The 20550-nt window shown below is 43.3% G+C and overlaps 1 protein-coding gene across 1 annotated transcript; it reads left to right on the top strand.

Annotated features, from left to right (window-relative positions):
- Window positions 1–2960: 2960 nt before the first annotated feature.
- LOC139691683 (uncharacterized protein T26G10.4-like) lies at window positions 2961–4475 on the top strand. The gene has a single exon (XM_071589526.1). It carries the CDS (start codon window positions 2961–2963, stop codon window positions 4473–4475), a length of 1515 nt encoding a protein of 504 aa, XP_071445627.1.
- The last annotated feature ends 16075 nt before the right edge of the window (window positions 4476–20550 follow it).

The raw sequence follows: 20550 nt of genomic DNA, 5'->3' as shown, positions 1-20550 counted from the left end.
TGTGAAAAGGAGTAAAAAGCATTGAAACGCCTAAAAATTAAATACATTATACTTTAATTTATTGGTTTTATACCAAATAATGGTTTAATATAGTGAAATGAATTTTTGATTTCCCATAGTAGTTAACTCACGAGTTGTAGGAGAAGTCTATTTAAAATGGCGTCGTTCAGTTTTCATTATATAGTCAGACTGGATTCCCTTCAAGCGAATAAATCAGGGATACCTTCAATAGAAAAAATCTTTCGCCTTTGATGTGCTGTTGTGTATAAGGTAGTGCTTTATAGTGTAGTGTGCTCTTTAGTAGTGTGTTATAGAGTAGTGCCCTCTAGTGTAGTGTCCTATAGTGTAGTGCCCTATAGTGTAGTGCCTTCCCTTAATTGGTTTTTGTGTAAACTGACGAGTCGGGTCGGAAAGTTGTCAGTCATGGAACAGAGCAATGTTCCGCACCTAATGGCGCCGATAGGAAGGCCCGTAAGGTTTACACGAAAGAGAGGTGGGATCATCACCGAAGACAGGCGACATGAAATGCCAAGCGCGGGCACAGAGGTACAACTGCAGGATGAACTTAGGGGAATCGTGGAAAACTGGGCGGACATCTTCCCGCCATCCAGCAAGGAACGGGTTCCAACCCGTCGGAAGATATACGGCGAGCGAAGTCGAAGTCTACCGGGAAGGATTGAGGCGATGAAGAAGTTCAAGAGTGCGGCATGCCAAACAGAGAGCAGCGGAGATGACGCCGAGACAGCGAGCGAGCCTCCGAGAAAAGCACCACCAGTCACGGCCGTCGCCGAGTCCCAAACCGAGCGACGCCAGCCGGAAGTATTGACGGGAGGGGAACGTAAGGATGAGGAGGCCGGTGAATGGGAGGTGGCGCGTAGACGGCGTCGGAGAGCGCGCCGCAGGCCAGCTAATGTGGAGAATGAGCGTCCAGCAGGTAGGGACCGGGTCCCGAACGAGAATCTCCTCGCCTCCACTCAGCGGCCGCCGACTCGAGGCTCTCAGCGGCTACATCCAGGGGAGATCTCTTGGCAAGAGCGACCGGATCCCCAGCAACAGCGTGTCCATCCTCGAAGACCACTGACCCCTCTCAGCGAGAACCGATAAAGGGGAAACCGCCCAAACGATCGAAGGTGGGCCCCTCCCAGGGAAAACGCCATGCATCCGGAAAATCACAGGGCGCCCAATTGGGGGCGACCTCCGCCGGGGGAACCTTCGAGATGGTACCAAGAGACGCCGCCTCCGCCCGGCCTCCACCGACCACCACCCGAATTCGCGGCACACCCTGGGGGGCCCCCGGCGGGATGGACCCACACGCCGAGGGGCCAGAACGTAGGTCCGCCAACGGTCCGTCAGGGATATCCTCCGGCGATGCTCAACCCCTTTCCTCCCCCATTTTATCCGAACCTGAACCCATATCCCCTCATGCATCCCTACCTCTTCGCCAACCCTCACCTAACCCCTTACCAGACCACGTGCCAGAGCCACCACCCGTGCATGTACTCTTAGGAGAGACACCCATGAGGCCGCCACCAGCGAACCGAAGGACGGGTATTGCCAGAGTGCAAGACCGCCGCGTGCTGGTTAGCCCCCCGAGGGAAGTAATCGCGAGCTACACCGTACCACCGCCCCCACCGGCTCTTGAAGACCGGCCGGAGAAACAGCTGGGCTGGCTGATTCAGCTAGGAGTGCTGGACGACTCCGACGACGGCCATTTTGAGAGCCTGGTGCAGGAGATCACGGAAGAAGCGGCTTCCCTCATCGGAAGAAACCGAAGAGGTGGGCGACAGAATAGGAGTGAATTATCACGGGCTGCGGATGTCGACATTACATTCCTGTATAGAATGAACAAGGGCGGAGCCTTTAGGCGGGTGTGTGGTGAGAGCGACGCGAGGTGCTGCCTAGGCGCGGAGACGGTGGCGCAGCACTTATCAAAAGCGGCCCCTGAAATAAGTGACGCCCCAGCCCCGTCGACAATCCCCCCGATCGACATCCAACCCCAGCCTGGAGAAGAACGCGACCTACTGCGAGGAATCACCGCAGCCGAAGTGTGCGGTCGGCTGAGTCGGGCAAAGGACACTGCACCCGGCCCGGACGGCATCCCTTACAAGTCGTGGCGGTCAATCGATCCGGATGGCATGCTGCTAGCCGCCATATTCAACAGATGCTTCCAGGTGACAAGAGTCCCGGCATCGTGGAAGCATTCAAGGATCGTCCTCCTTCACAAGGGAGGGGAGAAGGGGGACATCGGGAATTGGCGACCAATTGCCCTCAGTCCGACCATTGCCAAAGTCTTCACGGGAATACTGGCGGACCGCATCTCGGCCTGGGCCTATAAGGGGAAGAGGCTTTCCTTCCCCTACCAGAAAGGCTTCGTTCCCGCCACCGAGGGCTGCTTTGAGCACAACTTCATTGCTCAAGCAGCCATAGATACTGCCAAGGGGAAGGGGACTGAGATCGCACTAGCGTGGCTTGACTTGGCGGATGCCTTCGGGTCGATTCCCCACCCCCACATAATCCGTGTACTCGCGGAAATGTGGATGCCAAAGCAGCTGCTGGACCTCCTCTCCGACCTGTACACTGGGGCAACGGCTTCGGTCGTCGTGGAGCGGGGCGAATCTGAGCCATTTCCAATTAGGTGTGGGGTGCGGCAGGGAGATCCTCTGTCTCCCCTGCTTTTTAACCTGGCCTTGGAACCCCTGATCAGGTCGGTCCTCGCCCAGCGAGCCCTCGCCGCCTATCCCCTCGGTCCCACATCTGAATGCCTGCTGGCATATGCCGATGATCTGCTGCTCGTCGCCAGAGACTCGGGGTCGCTGAGGGCACTGTTACATACTGTCAAGTAGGCAGCTGACTGGTGTGGCCTCCGCTTCAACGCCAAGAAATGCGCCTCCCTGGACCTGGACTTCAGGAGTGGACGCCAGGGTGTCAGAGACACGGCCTTCTCCATCCAGGGAGGTGACATGAAGCGGCTGGGGGAGGGGGAATCCTACAAATACCTGGGATCCCCTATTGGTCTCAGGGCAGGAGACCTACTGGGTGACCTGCTGGCCAAACTGCGGAAGGATCTCGACTCGGTTAGGAGTAGCGAGCTGGCGCCTTGGCAGAAGATCGATGCTCTGCATACTTTCCTTTTGCCGAGGCTCCACTTTCCGCTGCGAGTCACGGCCACCACTAAAAAGTCACTTGCCCGCACCGACACCATGGTCTATGGGGCAGTGAAGGAGTGGCTATACCTTCCACAAAGGGCCAGCAGGGAAATAATCCACCTCCCCTCACACCTTGGCGGCGGGGGTTACACACCACTCCCAGTACTCAAGGACTGTCTTGTCGTGACGCAGGCGTTCCGCATGCTAACGTGCAAGGACCCATTCGTCCGCAAGACAGCTTGGTACTCCCTGCAGGAGGCGGTCCACCAGAGACTGGGGAAAATCGGAGCGCCGCCTGAGAAGAGGGTGTTATGCGGATACCTGTCCGGGGACGCTGAGATTACGGCAGGGTCCACGGCCGGGGCCACGGCATCCCTATGGTCCCGCGCGAGGAGAGCCACCCGGGACCTTCAAAGGCTGTGCGGGCTGCGATGGGAGTGGAGCGTCTTCCGCCACGATATCTCCCTGCGGCTGAGCAATCCGACGCCCCACTCGGAGACCCTCATCATCCCCTCGACATCCCGCCACAGAGCGTGCGGCTTGATTCGTAGGGCGATCGGGGAAGCCTACCGGCGAAGGCTGGTGGCGAAGAAGGACCAGGGGAAGGCGATGGAAGCTGTCACCAACTCCTGGGACAGCAGCCACTTCTTGTCCACCGGCCGCTTCACCCGTTTCTGCGACTGGCGCTTCATCCACCGAGCCCGCCTAAACGTACTTCCGCTGAACGGCGCACGCAGAGGTGTGCTGAATGCCAGCAGGAAGTGCAGGAGGTGCCGCACCGAGGATGAAACCCTGCCGCACGTCCTCAACCACTGCCCGAGTCACTCTGCTGCGTGGAAACGGAGACACGACGAGATTTTGTCGCTCCTACGGGACGCACTGCCTCCCAAGTGGAAGGCCAGGCTGGACCAAAAGGTGGAGGGTGACCACTCCCGCCTGCGACCTGATCTCGTCGTGACTGAGGTGCCCGGCGGGACGGTGCACATAATCGACGTCACTGTCCCGTTCGAGAACCGACTGGAGGCGTTGCACGCAGCCAGGGCGGCCAAAATGGCCAAGTACGATGACCTGGCCGCGAGACTCCGCTGCCGCCTCCAGTTTAAGCAGGAGGTTCACCTGGGCGCCCTCGTCGTTGGTTCCCTCGGCAGCTGGGACAAGGAGAACGAGCGAATCCTGTCCCGACTGCGAATCCACCGGGGTCGCGTCGCCACGCTGCGGAAGAAGATGGTCTCCGCGGCTGTGAAATGGTCGCGGGACATCTACTGTGAGCACGTGTCCGGGCAAAGGCAGTACGACTGCGACGTGGCCACAACGACAGACATTGATTAACTGTTTTGTTTGAATATAATATTGTTTCTGCATACATATTTATTGTCTGTTCCTCATGTCCTCCGTATGGAGGGCAAAATGAGGTATGAATCTCTGGCTAAGCATGCTAGGTTTTGTAGAAAATATTAATTATTAATAAATGTTATTAAAGATTTCCGTGGAGGGGATCATATCTGTCTTTCATGGCAATTTTTGACTGTGCCCAACCCCGTTGGGCCAAATTATTGATAAACACTGGAAAGATTAATTAGAAATGCAGTCCTTCATAAAGGGGGCGGAGTATATTAAAATTTCAGATTAGACGATTGCGGTAGTCGTCCAATGATGGTTATAAATCACCTGACGTGAAGTTTGCAAATAATGAAAAAAACCTTTACATCGGCTCGAAGAGGTAAATTGAAGTTGTGAAGCAAATTAATCCATGGTAGGTCTCTTTCCTTCTTTCAAATACACATATGAAACCTCATCTATTCATACATAGATGTACCCTAGGGCAATACCAGCCTAATTGCTACCGGAGAGTACACCAAATACCTGCTGATTATTATAAGATTCTCGCGTCAGCAATAATCAACTTAAGAGGCAATAGGAGAAACACACGAATTGGTTATGAAATGAGTTAAGGGTAAATGGAGAAGACATCAGCACGCTCCGGTTTGCACAGATGACATGACAGTAGTGGGACAGGTACGACCGGTAACAAGCGAGGAGTAGCCCAAGGTTTGAACGCTAATTCATGAGGAAGAGGTAAAACTAATGTTCAAAGAACATACGATTGCAAACAAGGAAGCCATTCGTCAAAGACTCGTGTGGAGCATGACACACTGCGGATCGGAGACATGGAACATTGGAAAAGTGGACAAAAAATAAGAATAGAATAGAAGTAATTGAACCATGGTGTTGATCAAAAGAATGCTGAAGCTATTAAATGGACAGAGAAAACGTGAGAAGGAACGAGTAAGTATGTAAACATAGAAGAACAGAAGACGACAAGACTATTATTGAAAACACACTACGGCAAAGAAGAGGCACAAGGGATTGACTAGGAATATAATAGAAGGGAAGACATCCTTCCACGAGGAAGACCAAGAGGTATGCACATACAGATGAAATTGAGAAGGACGTAAAACAAAGAGGGTGTATCAACGAATGAGGGAATTGACATTGAATAGAGTAGAATGGAGGGCTGTGGTAAACCAATCCTAGCATTGAAATACTCATGATTATGACTACTGTAGTTAAAAATAAAACACCACCTCTGCTATGAATTAAAACAAAACGGATACATAAATAATAATAAAAAAACAACAATCAGCGCAAGCGATGTATTCTACATTAAATATACTTTATGTTTCTGAAAGGTCCCAAATAGTCTTTTCAACGAGTTATCGTTTTGCAAAATATTATTTCCTCCTTAACTTATGGTTATAAGAAATAATTCAACTCGTTAGCAAATCATTAAGAGATGCCGCACAATTAAAAAACTATTTATTCAAAAAAATTGTTCTGATGATTATCATATTTCTAACTGAAATCGAATAAAAACTACCTTTCCAAAGTTATTACTTACAGTAATAATTTAATACACAGATTAAAGATCGAAAACGTAATGGCATAAACCAATAGCGTTTCCGGAAGAAATGCCACAAATATATTATTAATGAAAATAACCACATCAATGGCAGAGTGAAATTGCATCTGAAAGCGATCTTAGTAAATATATCGCATTATCCACAGCCTCAATCTCATTATATCTCAGGTTTTTTCCATCTTCAATGACATTTTGAATGTATCTGATCACAATTAAGAGTCCTTATGCCATTTATTACGTTTTACTTCTTGGCTGTAAATATGGCAGTATGCCCAAGCTAGACTTACCTTTTCAATGGGTATCACGAATTCATTCGCAATTAGTTGGAACGCAGTTTTTACTGAAGAGACCTCCGAAGAATGCAGAAACGTCTCCAAATTGATTAGAAAACAGCGAGTGTTAGACGAAATTTCCAAGGAATGCGATACATTTGGTACACACTCGTATATATGTTCGGATTTTAAGAGGAAAACTTCCTGAATACCCCTTGATGTCTTGGCACGGTCAAGAAAGATTTGAGTACGGTCGCATGGCTAAACCAGCGGAAGAGGGCGAAGAGAGAGATGGTCATAGAAAGGGATTTTAAAACGAAAAGTCGCCGTGGCCCACCTTAGCGTACTGCGTAGGCGAACATGGAAAATTCCAAGGCCAGGGTTACAGGGGGGGGGGTTACCAATTCTCAGAAGAGGGCTGGGGAAAGGGGTTAACAAGAAACTACTTGAACTGACGCCGTGGTCGTCTAAAGAAGAAATGTAGACTCAAAACTCCAAAACTGCTTCCTTGCTATTTGGTGGCAATCACTGACAATTATCATATTACGCCCTACATACTAGTTGTTTCGCTATTAATCAGCCAACTGCGTTTCTGTGACAGCATTATATCGGTTTATCCACACAGAAATTGACTAATTACTCACTTGAGAGCACGGTATTATAACATACAAAAACACGGAATAATGAACAAATATACATTCAGGTTATTACAAATAAAGTTACGCTATGAACCGTTGCCATGACATTAAATAAACAGTGACTCTTTAAACTTAAGGTTTAATACTGAGGTTGTAAATCAATAAATAAACATCTCGCTATGGCGGACGACTTAAACTTTGGGAATTGTAAAAAAGAATCCATTTTCATATCAATTAATAATACTAAATGGGCCAACGTGTATCATTAAGCACACAGCGATAGAAATGTAACGGTTATAATACAACAATTCTCAAACATATTACAAGTAGGAACAAATTGGTGATTATTCGACTTCCGGACGCATTTATCAAGGTTAGTTTACACATGAAATAACAGTTAATGTCTATCAAATCTAACAGTGATTCAATAACTGATTCATTGGCAATGCTTTGCTCAAGTATAAATGTCATTAAAAATCTTTCTTACCTCCAAACCAGGCTGATAGATGCGTGTATTCCGTAGTGTTTGTCCCATCTGGGCTCGGTTCCAAATAACCCTCCCTCCAACTGAAACAACCCCCACCACTGCCCTTCCCCCCACACTCCAATCCAACCACCGCCAATTTCAAAACGAAATTATGGAACGCATTGAGCTATTCTTTGTTTTCTATGAACGAATCGTAAATCTTGTGTCGCGAAAAGTTTTGCTCTCGCAGCTACACACACTCTCCCGTATTATTCTAGCATTCCGAAACTCTTGTTACAGGCAGTGAAGCTGTGGCTTTCGTATCTTATTTCCACCATGAACAATTAGAGAGGTCATGTCCAGGGTTGTCCGATCGTCGGTGGAAATTTGTTCCGAATCCGCCATCCACGGGAAAATGTATGGCAATTGGATACATTTGTTACAACAACAAATGCAAACATTCGTTATTATTATGTGGAATGACCTTCTATGGATGCATGTGGACAGTTTAACCCAGATCATAGTCCACAAGGACGATTATATTTATATAATGCATTTAAATCTTTCTTTTATCAACGAATGTACCCGTAAATCACCCACGTAATGAACACATGTCATTGAATGTAAATATGATCTTGGAATTCAGGTAGACTTTAAGTTTTTTTGCATTTAAAGTAATGCAATAGCTATTTCTATAAAACCCGCGGTAATTCTCAATCAAAATGATTGACTAGTGCACAATGAAGAGTTTAAAAGAGTGGACCTCGTCTTATAAATGTTATTCAAACCTTTTATTCGGTTTCAGGACTACCTGGGACATGGAATGGAACAAAAATTCTCTCTCTTTGGTAAGTATTTCGAGAATTTGAATGCTATGGGGTGCCCTACTAATTTAATTAAATGAATAAGGTGGAAAATGAATGTATACATTTTAAATACTCGAGCTGACCTTCTGAATTAATTCATCATTTAAATATATAACTTTTCTCTTCAATTTTCTTATTCCCTGTAAACAATTAGGGTTTTGTCGCCCCAAAAAGAATTACTGACGCAGTAGTATATTTTCTGAAAGAGTCGTTTCTTGTAAGTTTGTAAACTTCCGCGAGATGGCTACTTTGCAAAATTTGTCTGACACAAGTGTTGTTTTAATATTATTACAAGTGTGAAAAGGAGTAAAAAGCATTGAAACGCCTAAAAATAAATACATTATACTTTAATTTATCGGTTTTATACCAAATAATGGTTTAATATAGTGAAATGAATGTTTGATTTCCCATAGTAGTTAACTCACGAGTTGTACAAGAAGTCCATTTAAAATGGCGTTGTTCAATTTTCATTATAGGGTCAGACTGAATTTCCTTCAAGCGAATAAATCTTTCGCCTTTTATGAGGCGGATTTTTGAACTGACGCCGTGGCCTTCTCAAGAAGAAATGTGGACAACTCCATAACTGCTTGCTTGCTATTTGGTGGCAATCACTGACAATTATCATATTACGCCCTACATACTAGTTGTTTCGCTATTAATCAGCACACCGCGTCTGTGACAGCATTATATCGGTTTATCCACACAGAAATCGACTAATTAGTCACTTGAGAGCACGCGATTATAACATCCAAAAACACGGAATAATGAACATATATAACGGAGAGAGATGTAACTTCGGGCGTCCCCCAGGGAAGTGTAATAGGGCCTCTTCTGTTCTTAATATACATAAATGACTTAAGCACACACGTTAGTAGCAATCTAAGGTTATTTGCTGACGACACGGTGATATACAGGGAAATAAGGAGCCAACTAGATCGCGAGCTACTCTCTAGAGACTTAGACAATATCTCGGAATGGTGCAATAAATGGGGATTAACACTTAATATAGATAAATGTGCAGTTTTGAATTTTTGGAATAAAGGAAGCGAGGAACAGGATATAAACAACAAACCGTGACGACGTGTCTTCGAGAGGTTCCCGATGATGCCTTCGCGGGAGCGTTCCAGGAATGGGAACGCCGCTAGAACAAGTGTATCGACTCACAAGGGTCCTATTTTGAGGAATATTAGCTTAAGATATGTAAAAGTGTAATAAATTTTTTTTCATGAGCTCAGTACACTTATTTTCCGGGTGAACCCTGTAGGTATAAGCAATTTATGGATGGCTAGACCCTCGTTAAGCCAACGCGAGTGCGGACTAGATTGTCTGGGACAGGGTAAAGGCAGGTTAGACGCGGTCACGAGAATTGTAACCAAAGTTGAGCCCTCACCCAAAGGTAAGGTCTAACGAGGTGTGTGGGAGTGTCGAATGCTGTCACAGACATTGTAACATGGGCGAGGCCCTCATCCGTCAGAAAGGGAGGGAGTAAGGCAGGGTGGACACGCTCACGAAACTCGTAACCTAGGCAGATCCCTTGTCCGTGGTAAAGGAAGGGAGTATGGCAGGGTGAACGTGGTCACGACAGACAGACAGGTTCCCTATGGCAGAGCCCTCAGCCAAAGTTGAGTCAGCAATAGGACAACTGTCGCGACAAACGCAATATAGCTGAAGCATCTTGCCCTACCGGTCACCGCCAGATAACCAACTGACCTTTTCGCGCCTCAACCCACATGAGCCCCTTTTATACCCAAATAAGGAGCCAGGGAAGGAATACCATGTCGCATATTTGGGAAATAATCAATCCACATGGAAAAGGTCTCCCAAACAACCACATATATTATTGTTATGTGGTTTAACATTCTATGCATCCAGTCCTCAGTTTAAACCAAATCATATTTCGTAAGGACGATTATATTTATATGATGCATTGAAATATTTCTTTTGTCATCCATAGAACTATTAAATCAACTAGGTCTTAAAGAATCATCATTGAATGAAAATATGATCTTGGGATTCATGTTGACTTGTATCCTCTTTGATTGCATTTATTAATACTGCAATATATACACATACATACTCTCAGGTAAGTCTCATTCAAAATGATTTACTTGGGCTAAGTTCAAAGTGAACGTGTATGGACTAAGCTGATGGTATTGCCGTAATACTACGAAATGGTTCACCATACTCGACTATTTGTTTCATGAATTATTTTGGAAATGTTATTTAAAAGTTTTTAATCAGTTTCAGAACTTCCGGGTTATGGAAAGGAATTTAAAATGATGTTCCTTTTAGAGCGTATGGAAAATTTGAAAGTTATTAATAAATATATAGGTCTTCGTCTAATAGGTTTAGAATGTTTGCAAGAATTAACAAACAGTAGATCTTATGCATATTGATCTAAGTAGATGGAAGATTTACAAAATACAATTTGTTTTAATTCTATCAATTCCATCAGTTGAAATCATTTAAATGAGTTACATGAAAATAAAAAACAGCATTCACGAATTGGTTATTTTCAATGAATAATGATGTTTCATTTAAATACTCAATAGTTCACTTTGTTAGTCATACTACCTTGATCAAAAAGTTCCCGGAACAACCACCGTGTGGCGCTCCCATCGTTCCGATTTGAGTTCTGTTTTTTTTTGTTAAATTGGTACATCTGTTGTTGATATTCCCTTTAAATCTTAGTGTCATAACTTGACATTTGCAAAACTTACGGTCGGTTTTCGGTATGTCCATCAGTGCTTCCTGCGATTTTTCCATTACTTCCTCTCGGCTGCTAAAACGCGTTCCCCGTAATGGTTTTTTAACTCGATTGAACAGAAAGAAGTCACAGGGAGCCAAATCAGGTGAATTCGGTGGCTGTTGGATGGTATTTGTTGCATTTTTCGTCAAAAAATTACGAATAATGATAGCACTGTGCGACGGTGCGTTTTCATGGTGCAAAATCCACGAGTTCCAAAGCCCACATTTCTGGTCTCTTTCGGCGAATTGCTTCACGCAAACGTCTCATAACGCCCAAATAATACTCTTTGTTTACTGTCTGGCCTTCTGGCAAAAATTCATGATGCACTACACCGTTGTAATCCATGAAAACCGTCAGCATTGCCTTCTTTTTTGACTGAAAACGACGTGGTTTTTTTGGTCTCGGCTCATTTGGTGAACGCCATTCACTTGCCTGATGTCTGGATTGCGTGTCGTACTCATAAACCCACGTCTCGTCTCCAGTAATGATCCTTTTGATGAATGTGGGATCGGATTCAGCCTCGCAAATCATGTCTTTTGCGACGTCAACCCGGTCTCTTTTTTGCATGAAATTGAGGTCTTTTGGAACCAACTTTGCTGCTACACGACGGAAACCCAAATCATTAACCACAATGTCTTGGGCGGATCCATAGGCAATGTTCAAGTCCTCCGCTATTTCTCTGATGGTTAATTTGCGGTTATTGACCAACATTTCTTTTACTTTATCAATTTTTTCACCGACTTTCGATGTCGATGGTCTGCCACTGCGTTCATCTACATCTACATCTACATAATACCCCGCAAGCCGCCGCAAGGGCGTGTGGCGGGGGGTGTTAGGTCACCAACCGTAAAAAAGAAAAATACCACATGCAAAAAAACAACACGGAAAATTACACCCACAGCAGCGCACACGCTCATGCAAAAATCCCTTCATCCAATACTCATGCAAACACATATACCGCAAAACAACTAAAAAACTGCACCCCATGATGCGGCACGAAAGCCATCCTACAACACGGAAGCCAGGACACAACAAGCAAGAAATTGAAACACCACATGAAAATGCACCACGAAACACTCTGCCCCCAAAGAGTCTTTAAAAGGCAGGGAATGCGACCCAACGTTGCAGGTAGCAGGAATTTCCCGCCGCGGAGAGGGACGAGGGGTTGAAAGGGAAACTTAAAAACAGATGAACAGAACACGAATGAGGTCATTCGGAAAGAATGGGTTATTATAACAAAACACACAAGGTTAGTGGAAGAGCATGCATTTAACATGCATACAACTAATTATTTTTTAGACGCTGAGGGTGGCAAGTGGAATTTTTGCTATCTATAACCCTGCAGTTGCTATCCCGTATTGTCCGTGGGAAGAAGGAGTCCTTGAGTCGGCTAGTTCTGGCATCTATTTCCCGAATTTTATATGCATGATCCAAGCGACCAATGTATGTAGGAGTACGAATAATTTGCGAGACCTCGGTGCTGAAACATGCGGATCTAAATTTATTTAATAATTTCAATCTTGCATTGAATCGTCTCTCAGCCAATGATTCCCACCCCAAATCCATGAGCATTTCGGTGACGCTTTGCGTTTTATCGTAGGAATTTTTTACAAAACGGGCTGCCCGGCGTTGAACCTTCTCAACTTCCCGAATGAGGCCTTTTTCACTCGGATCCCACACGCTGCATGCGTATTCTAAATGAGGCCTTACAAGAGCGTGGTAACAACGTTCCTTGACCTTCGAGTCACTTTTGCCGACAATGCGTCTAATGAATCCCAATCTTTTATATGCTTGACCGCAGACTTTACGTATGTGAGTCCCCCAAGTTGTCTTTTGAGAATGTGACACCTAGGTATTTTACCGTATCAACTACTGCCAGGTCACCTCCAGCTAATTTGTAAGCAAATCCCGTTGATCTTTTAAAGAAATTTACCACTGAACATTTATTATAATTTAGAGTCAATCCCCAGTTAGAACACCATTTAGTAATGCAATCTAAATCCTGCGCTAGAATAAAACGATCCTCATCCCCAGATATCTCTTCGATTGACTCACGACCACTTCTGAACCGCTCGTGCCACTGGTAAACGACCGTTTTTTTTTAGAGAATCGTTGCCGAAACACTTTTCCAACATTTCCAACGTCCGTGCGCCACTAAATCCGTTTTTCACGCAAAATTTAATACAAGTTCGTTGTTGCAAATTTAAATCCATTTCTGAAATTGTAAAAAATCGCCAACACACACAGAGATAGATGTACTCTTGGCTACGTAACTTTTGCAAATGTCAAGTTATGACACTAAGATTTAAAGGGAATATCAACAACAGATGTACCAATTTAACAAAAAAAACAGAACTCAAATCGGAACGATGGGAGCGCCACACGGTGGTTATTCCGGGAACTTTTTGATCAAGGTAGTATATCTCACGATGGAAGTCATGTATGTAATCCCGAAAAACAAGAAATCTTTGATTCTTTTTTGTCAAGTACTATCATTATTCCATCATATTCATTTGCCTCTGTAAAAGATGCTTATGTCGTCAATTAAACTATATTATAACACAGAGTTACATCAAAAAATAACATGGACATAAGAAAAACTTATAGTATAATAGTTTTATCTTTCGAATTGAAACTCAAGAACCTTCCGATGTCATTCCTTCATTTAATTTATTTGGCATGGAATTCTGTCCAGGAACTCGCTCATAGCTATCTTCAATCATAACTTAGAGGAAAAGCAATGTAGATCTTTGCTCAAATGTTCCTATCAGTGTATCAAATTATTGGAGAAGCCAGGTTTGGAGTCACCCAACAGAGTGAAGGCTAAATTAAGGATTAAATCTCTTGCATAATTGAAATGATGTCTCTTGAGCAGTGATGTTAAAAATATAGTATTACCCCCATCACACTACAGTAGGAGAGATCATCTTTCAAAGTTCAATTAGAGCTATGTTAAACTTACCTAGCATACACTCGTGCAAGCCTTATTTTTAATTGTCACTTGAATATCTTTGGCAGCATGGTAAAATCTGTCAGGCATTGTAGTGGGGGGTGTGCCTTTCATCACAGCTGTTCCTTAGATCACTCCAAGCAGTGGAAAGTGGAAAATCGTGCATCCAAGTTAAGTAGTTTTTGACTTTGTCACACACCACACTACACGGTCAAACTCCATCCAGCATGACATTTGCTCTGGGCCACACATTCTTCATCGTTACCAATTTCCTGGCCCAGAGCATGACATTTGCTCTGAGCCACACATTCTTCATCGTTACCAATTTCCTGGCCCAGAGCATGACATTTGCTCTGAGCCACACATCCTTCATCGTTACCAATTTCCTGGCCCAGAGCATGACATTTGCTCTGAGCCACACATTCTTCATCGTTACCAATTTCCTGGCCCAGAGCATGACATTTGCTCTGAGCCACACATTCTTCATCGTTACCAATTTCCTGGCCCAGAGCATGACATTTGCTCAGAGCCACACATTCTTCATAGTTACCAATTTCCTGGCCCAGAGCATGACATTTGCTCAGAGCCACACATTCTTCATCGTTACCAATTTCCTGGCCCGGGGCATCATCCCCTAGCCCTTTTTTGTTTCTCTGTTTACTGAAGGGAGAGTTGACAGGAAGAAACCATGGGGCCACTGTGGAAAACATTCATCAGTATGTTACAATGTTGCTGAGAGCAATTAATTAAAAATAGCAATTTTCCACAAAAATAAAATTTAATGCGACCGGTTTCAATGTTACTACATCATCATCAGGTGATAGTTAAATCTAGTTATCACCTGATGATGATGTAGTAACATTGAAACCGGTCGCATTAAATTTTATTTTTGTGGAAAATTGCTATTTTTAATTAATCATGATATTCCATCATATCACGCCTGAAACGTCTCTTATGTTGCTGAACCGGCTTGAATAAGTCAAGCACACCCTTGCCATTAAGGTCACTTTTTTCTGAACGACCCAACTGGACAAACACTGCAAATGCCAGTTGGCGAACGCATTCATTCACAAATTCAAACTGATTTCTCTCCCCATCCTGCCGTGACCAATCTCTTAAACTGTCCATCTGTGTCAAAGGCCCTTCCTCTTGGAGAACATTGTCTAGAACATCCGAAAGAAACTTACCAGGAAACCTGACCTTACCCTGGCAAACTAGTCCATGAACTATGTTGATTGTCGCCCTAAAAGCAGGACGTTTGATGCTCAAGGTTCCTCTAGTCCTGTAAATGCAGCTGGAGACCAAGTATTCCACGCTCTCTTCGTGTCGACCCAAACCAATCAATGCAAGACCACGCACATGCTGAAAACCTTTAAATATGGTATGTGCTCTTCTGTTGCTCTTCTGTTGTCTTGGGAAAATTTCTCATTTCAGGTAAGGTTAAATTGGATGTCTATTTCGCAGTGGTATTGAAAAATGTATCATAACCCTCCTAGTACTATGGTACGAGAGATCATGTCAGTAAAATAAGAGAGATTAAGTGCAGAACAGATAGATTTGAGAAGCCATTATTACCACTTACCCATAAGTGATGTGAATAACTTTGTCAGAAGATCTAGGTTGAGAGTAACTCAATGGGGTTGAGGTCAAATTAAGTATTAAATCTCTTGCATATGATTTGGAAGCACGTCTCTTTAGCAGTGATGTCAAAAAATTAATTGTTACCCCCACCATACTACAGTAGGAGAGATCATGTCAATACACTACCTTGATCAAAAATTTCCCGGAATTTATTCAGAAAATTAAAAATACAAGTTTATTCATCTAAATCTATATTGTCCCCTTCAAAGTAATCCCCATCGACTGCAACACACTTATGCCAGCGCTTGATCCAATCCTCGAAACATTTTTTATATTCGGTTTTCGGTATGTCCATCAGTGCTTCCTGCGATTTTTCCATTACTTCCTCTCGGCTGCTAAAACGCGTTCCCCGTAATGGTTTTTTAACTCGATTGAACAGAAAGAAGTCACAGGGAGCCAAATCAGGTGAATTCGGTGGCTGTTGGATGGTATTTGTTGCATTTTTCGTCAAAAAATTACGAAGAATGATAGCACTGTGCGACGGTGCGTTATCATGGTGCAAAATCCATGAGTTTTCTGCCCACATTTCTGGTCTCTTTCGGCGAATTGCTTCACGCAAACGTCTCATAACGCCCAAATAATACTCTTTGTTTACTGTCTGGCCTTCTGGCAAAAATTCATGATGCACTACACCGTTGTAATCCATGAAAACCGTCAGCATTGCCTTCTTTTTTGACTGAAAACGACGTGGTTTTTTTGGTCTCGGCTCATTTGGTGAACGCCATTCACTTGCCCGATGTCTGGATTGCGTCTCGTACTCATAAACCCACGTCTCGTCTCCAGTAATGATCCTTTTGATGAATGTGGGATCGGATTCAGCCTCGCAAATCATGTCTTTTGCGACGTCAACACGGTCTCTTTTTTGCATGAAATTGAGGTCTTTTGGCACCAACTTTGCTGCTACACGACGGAAATCCAAATCATTAACCACAATGTCTTGGGCGGATCCATAGGCAATGTTCAAGTCCTCCGCTATTTCTCTGATGGTTAATTTGCGGTTATTGACCAACATTTCTTTTACTTTATCAATTTTTTCACAGACTTTCGATGTCGATGGTCTGCCACTGCGTTCATCATCTTCGATTGACTCACGACCACTTCTGAACCGCTCGTGCCACTGGTAAACGACCGTTTTTTTTAGAGAATCGTTGCCGAAACACTTTTCCAACATTTCCAACGTCCGTGCGCCACTAAATCCGTTTTTTACGCAAAATTTAATACAAGTTCGTTGTTGCAAATTTAAATCCATTTCTGAAATTGTAAAAAATCGCCAACACACACAGAGATAGATGTACTCTTGGCTACGTAACTTTTGCAAATGTCAAGTTATGACACTAAGATTTAAAGGGAATATCAACAACAGATGTACCAATTTAACAAAAAAAACAGAACTCAAATCGGAACGATGGGAGCGCCACATGGTGGTTATTCCGGGAACTTTTTGATCAAGGTAGTATTTAAAGAGATGAAGTGTAGAACAGATTTAGTCATTTCACAATTACAAATTCCTAACTTAACAGAAAGGAATCAGAAATCCATTGTACCTTACGGACCCACTACTTTGGCTCAAAATAATTTAAGTTGTATAAGACTAAATAATGATGACTAAGGACTGATATTAGTAAATTGCTACAAATAAAAGTTTAAACTCTTCCCATTTAATTAAAACTTGGGCCATCTGTGTACTTCACTAGCAAAGGTCAAAACTTGATGAGCATTAAAATAAAGTCACCAACTTCATATTTAATAGGACAATATTCATTAAAAACATAATTATTCTCACCTTCTGAGCAGAGATTACATCTGATATCTGAAAGTACACTTCCAAAAATAAACACATTTTCTTTGTATATGTTAAGGTAGTCACTAAAGTAGTGAGAACGGAAAAATTTTATATTACCTCTTACATTAAAGGATAGTGAGGATATATTCATTGAGAAATGAGAAGTTCAAAGACATATTGCAAGTAAATCATCCTTTTGTGATCGCATAAGGTTGAAAAATCTGCCTATATATTGTTCATCAATCTTTACAGAAACTGCAACTGGGGCCAATAAAAAAAATGGGAAAAATACTTTCAATGTTACACATCAATTTAGACTAGACTCGTCAAAAACCTATAGAATCTTCTAAGGTGTTCTAAATATCGAGACTTATTGTTCGAAATAGCAAACCACATAGTTTTCTTCAATAATATGATAGCAGACACACGACCTGCTGTCAACAAAATGTCAAAGTGCAGTACCATCTGCCACCATTGGACATAAAGGTCATAATGCCGAGAGTAGTTATCTCGACCCAGAATGATCTCACACTGAGACTTGTGAAGTTCTAAGAAGTAGTCGAGGGCTCTCTTCTTCTTCTGGCCATTACTCTTGCTCTCCACACCCTGTGGGTGCACCTTGGCAAAGAGGTACTTCATTTCCAAGGTCACTAAATGCTCTTTGCCCAGACGATTCGTGAAGAAATGATGAACCAGCTTGAATAAGTCAAGCACATCCTTGCCATTAAGGTCACTTTTTTCTGAACGACCCAACTGGACAAACACTGCAAATGCCAGTTGGCGAACGCATTCATTCACAAATTCAAACTGATTTCTCTCCCCATCCTGCCGTGACCAATCTCTTAAACTGTCCATCTGTGTCAAAGGCCCTTCCTCTTGGAGAACATTGTCTAGAACATCCGAAAGAAACTTACCAGCAAACCTGACCTTACCCTGGCAAACTAGTCCATGAACTATGTTGATTGTCGCCCTAAAAGCAGGACGTTTGATGCTCAAGGTTCCTCTAGTCCTGTAAATGCAGCTGGAGACCAAGTATTCCACGCTCTCTTCGTGCCGAGCCAAACCAATCAATGCAAGACCACGCACATGCTGAAAACCTTCAGATATGGTATGCGCCGTTGGATTTTCATCCTGATCACACTCCCCTTCAGTCAGGTCAAATGCCATTTGATGTTGACCTTCGAGAGTCGCGTTGTATGCCAACTTCATTCTGATCTCCCTCGTCTTCAAGTGTTTCCTGCCTAAATTAATCACGAGGCCCTGATGAACATATTCGTAATGTAGGCGTCTTTCTCTGGCTAATTGCTTCACAGTGCTCTCTGTTAAACAACCCCTTGGACCGTCACTTGAACAGCAATCTTTGTATCCTGGGTAACCAATGATATCCTTACAGAAGCATTTCTCTATGATATCCTCTTCAATTGGCAGGTAGTCTATCTCTGGATCTACTGATACCGAAATCTCTATCAAGTCTTGCGCTCCAATTATTCCATCCAGAATTCCAACGACCGCTTCGTCTGTGATTGGTATATTTTCAGCAATCAAGCCAGCCACCAGTTCTATGAATTTTCTCTTTGCCGTACTGAGAGATGTTACGTCCAGGCATTTCTTCATCTCATTCTCTAGAGAAATAATTGATTTAGAAGTCACTACCAGTTGCTGACAGAACCTCAGTTTTTCGAGAAAACTCTGAAACTCTTTCTTCGACACTCCAACTCCATCTGCATACAGAAGATGATCATGGAAGTGGAAAGTGTAGTCTCCAAGCGCGGACAATGTACGTCCCAAAGCATGTAAGCCGAGCTTGAGTGTGTTCCTGAATCCAGCAATATCCGCATCAACACTGGACTTGTGAAGAAATTCCTTCTGGAAGGAATATCTACCGGGCATGTTACTCTGGCAACATCTGGACAACATACTAACCAACTTGTAGGAAGAGTGATGACCAATATCAATTTTAATGTTTTTAGACTCAAAATTAATTGCAATTAAAGTCAATAAGTAAACGGCAATTACTTTCGTGTCATTCAGCAACTCTTTCCCAGGGACCAAGTGGGTGGAACCTTGAGGTTTTTCCACATAGGAGTCTTTGAGTAATGGGAAGAGTCTTTTCTGAATTCTACCAATGTCCTTAAAAACCATCAACTTGGTCAACAGGACATCATCCACTCCACCATTCACCAAGATGGCTTCCTCTGGTGCAATCTGTTTCATCATCTTACCCAACCTAGACAGATTACTGACGCACACTATGAATCTATCTATTTCACTGGCGCTGTCAATGGACTTTCCCTTACTCTTGATCCATTGGTAGGAATCAAAGTATTTCTTTATTTGAAACAGAACTGCTTCTTTGTTAGTCCCCTGAGTTTCGTGTCCATCTCCGGAAATGTTTTCGAACAAATACACAGTTGTGAGACGGCTGTAAGATAAAAGAGGAGGAATTAAACAAACTAAGAGTGATTTTGGGTTAATTGAATTCCTATTCAACGAATGCTGATCATTTAAATATTTAACGTACAACCTTTCTGTATAAAACAAGTCTCATATTTAGATGTAAGTGTAATGTATGATGTATTTTGTAGGAGCACTGTCCAGAAGGTGTACATACAAAGAGAATGTTCTCTTTCATTCCTTATGACTGATTGGTGGTTTTAAGAATTGCGAAGTACAATTTTTCCCATTTTTAAGAGTTTTTTTTTACAATGAGTGGAATTATAGCCTAGATGGCTCTCAATAACAATGTACGCTTTGAAAATAAATGTGAACTTAGAGAAAAGATAACTGTGTTTTTACAATCATTTGGAATGAATGTTCTTCTACATAGCCATAGATGTTATTAATAAAATTTGAGAGATTAGCTGTGGAACAAATGGATTTAAGAAGCCCTTTTTCTCACGTAGTGATTATGGATCAGAGTAACATATTCATTGGACCAAGGTTGGAGATCACTCAATTGAATTAAGGTTTAATTAACGGATTATACATCCCTGTAAAGCTTTAGTCAGTCAGCCAAGGGGTTGCAAGCATTGCTGGGTAAATCGGAAATTCAGTGCAACAGGTATGGGATGAGAATCAATTTTAATAAAACAAAGGTTATGCGATTTTCCAGAAGGAAC

This window comes from Hetaerina americana, unplaced genomic scaffold, assembly GCF_022747635.1.
Source record: "Hetaerina americana unplaced genomic scaffold, ioHetAmer1.1.p SCAF_39, whole genome shotgun sequence".
NCBI lineage: Eukaryota > Metazoa > Arthropoda > Insecta > Odonata > Calopterygidae > Hetaerina > Hetaerina americana.
This window is presented reverse-complemented; position numbering and strand designations above follow the sequence as displayed.

Bases quoted from the DNA above. Each gene is read 5' to 3' on its own strand.
- LOC139691683 (XM_071589526.1), top strand. From the start codon at position 2,961: ATGAAGCGGCTGGGGGAGGGGGAATCCTACAAATACCTGGGATCCCCT.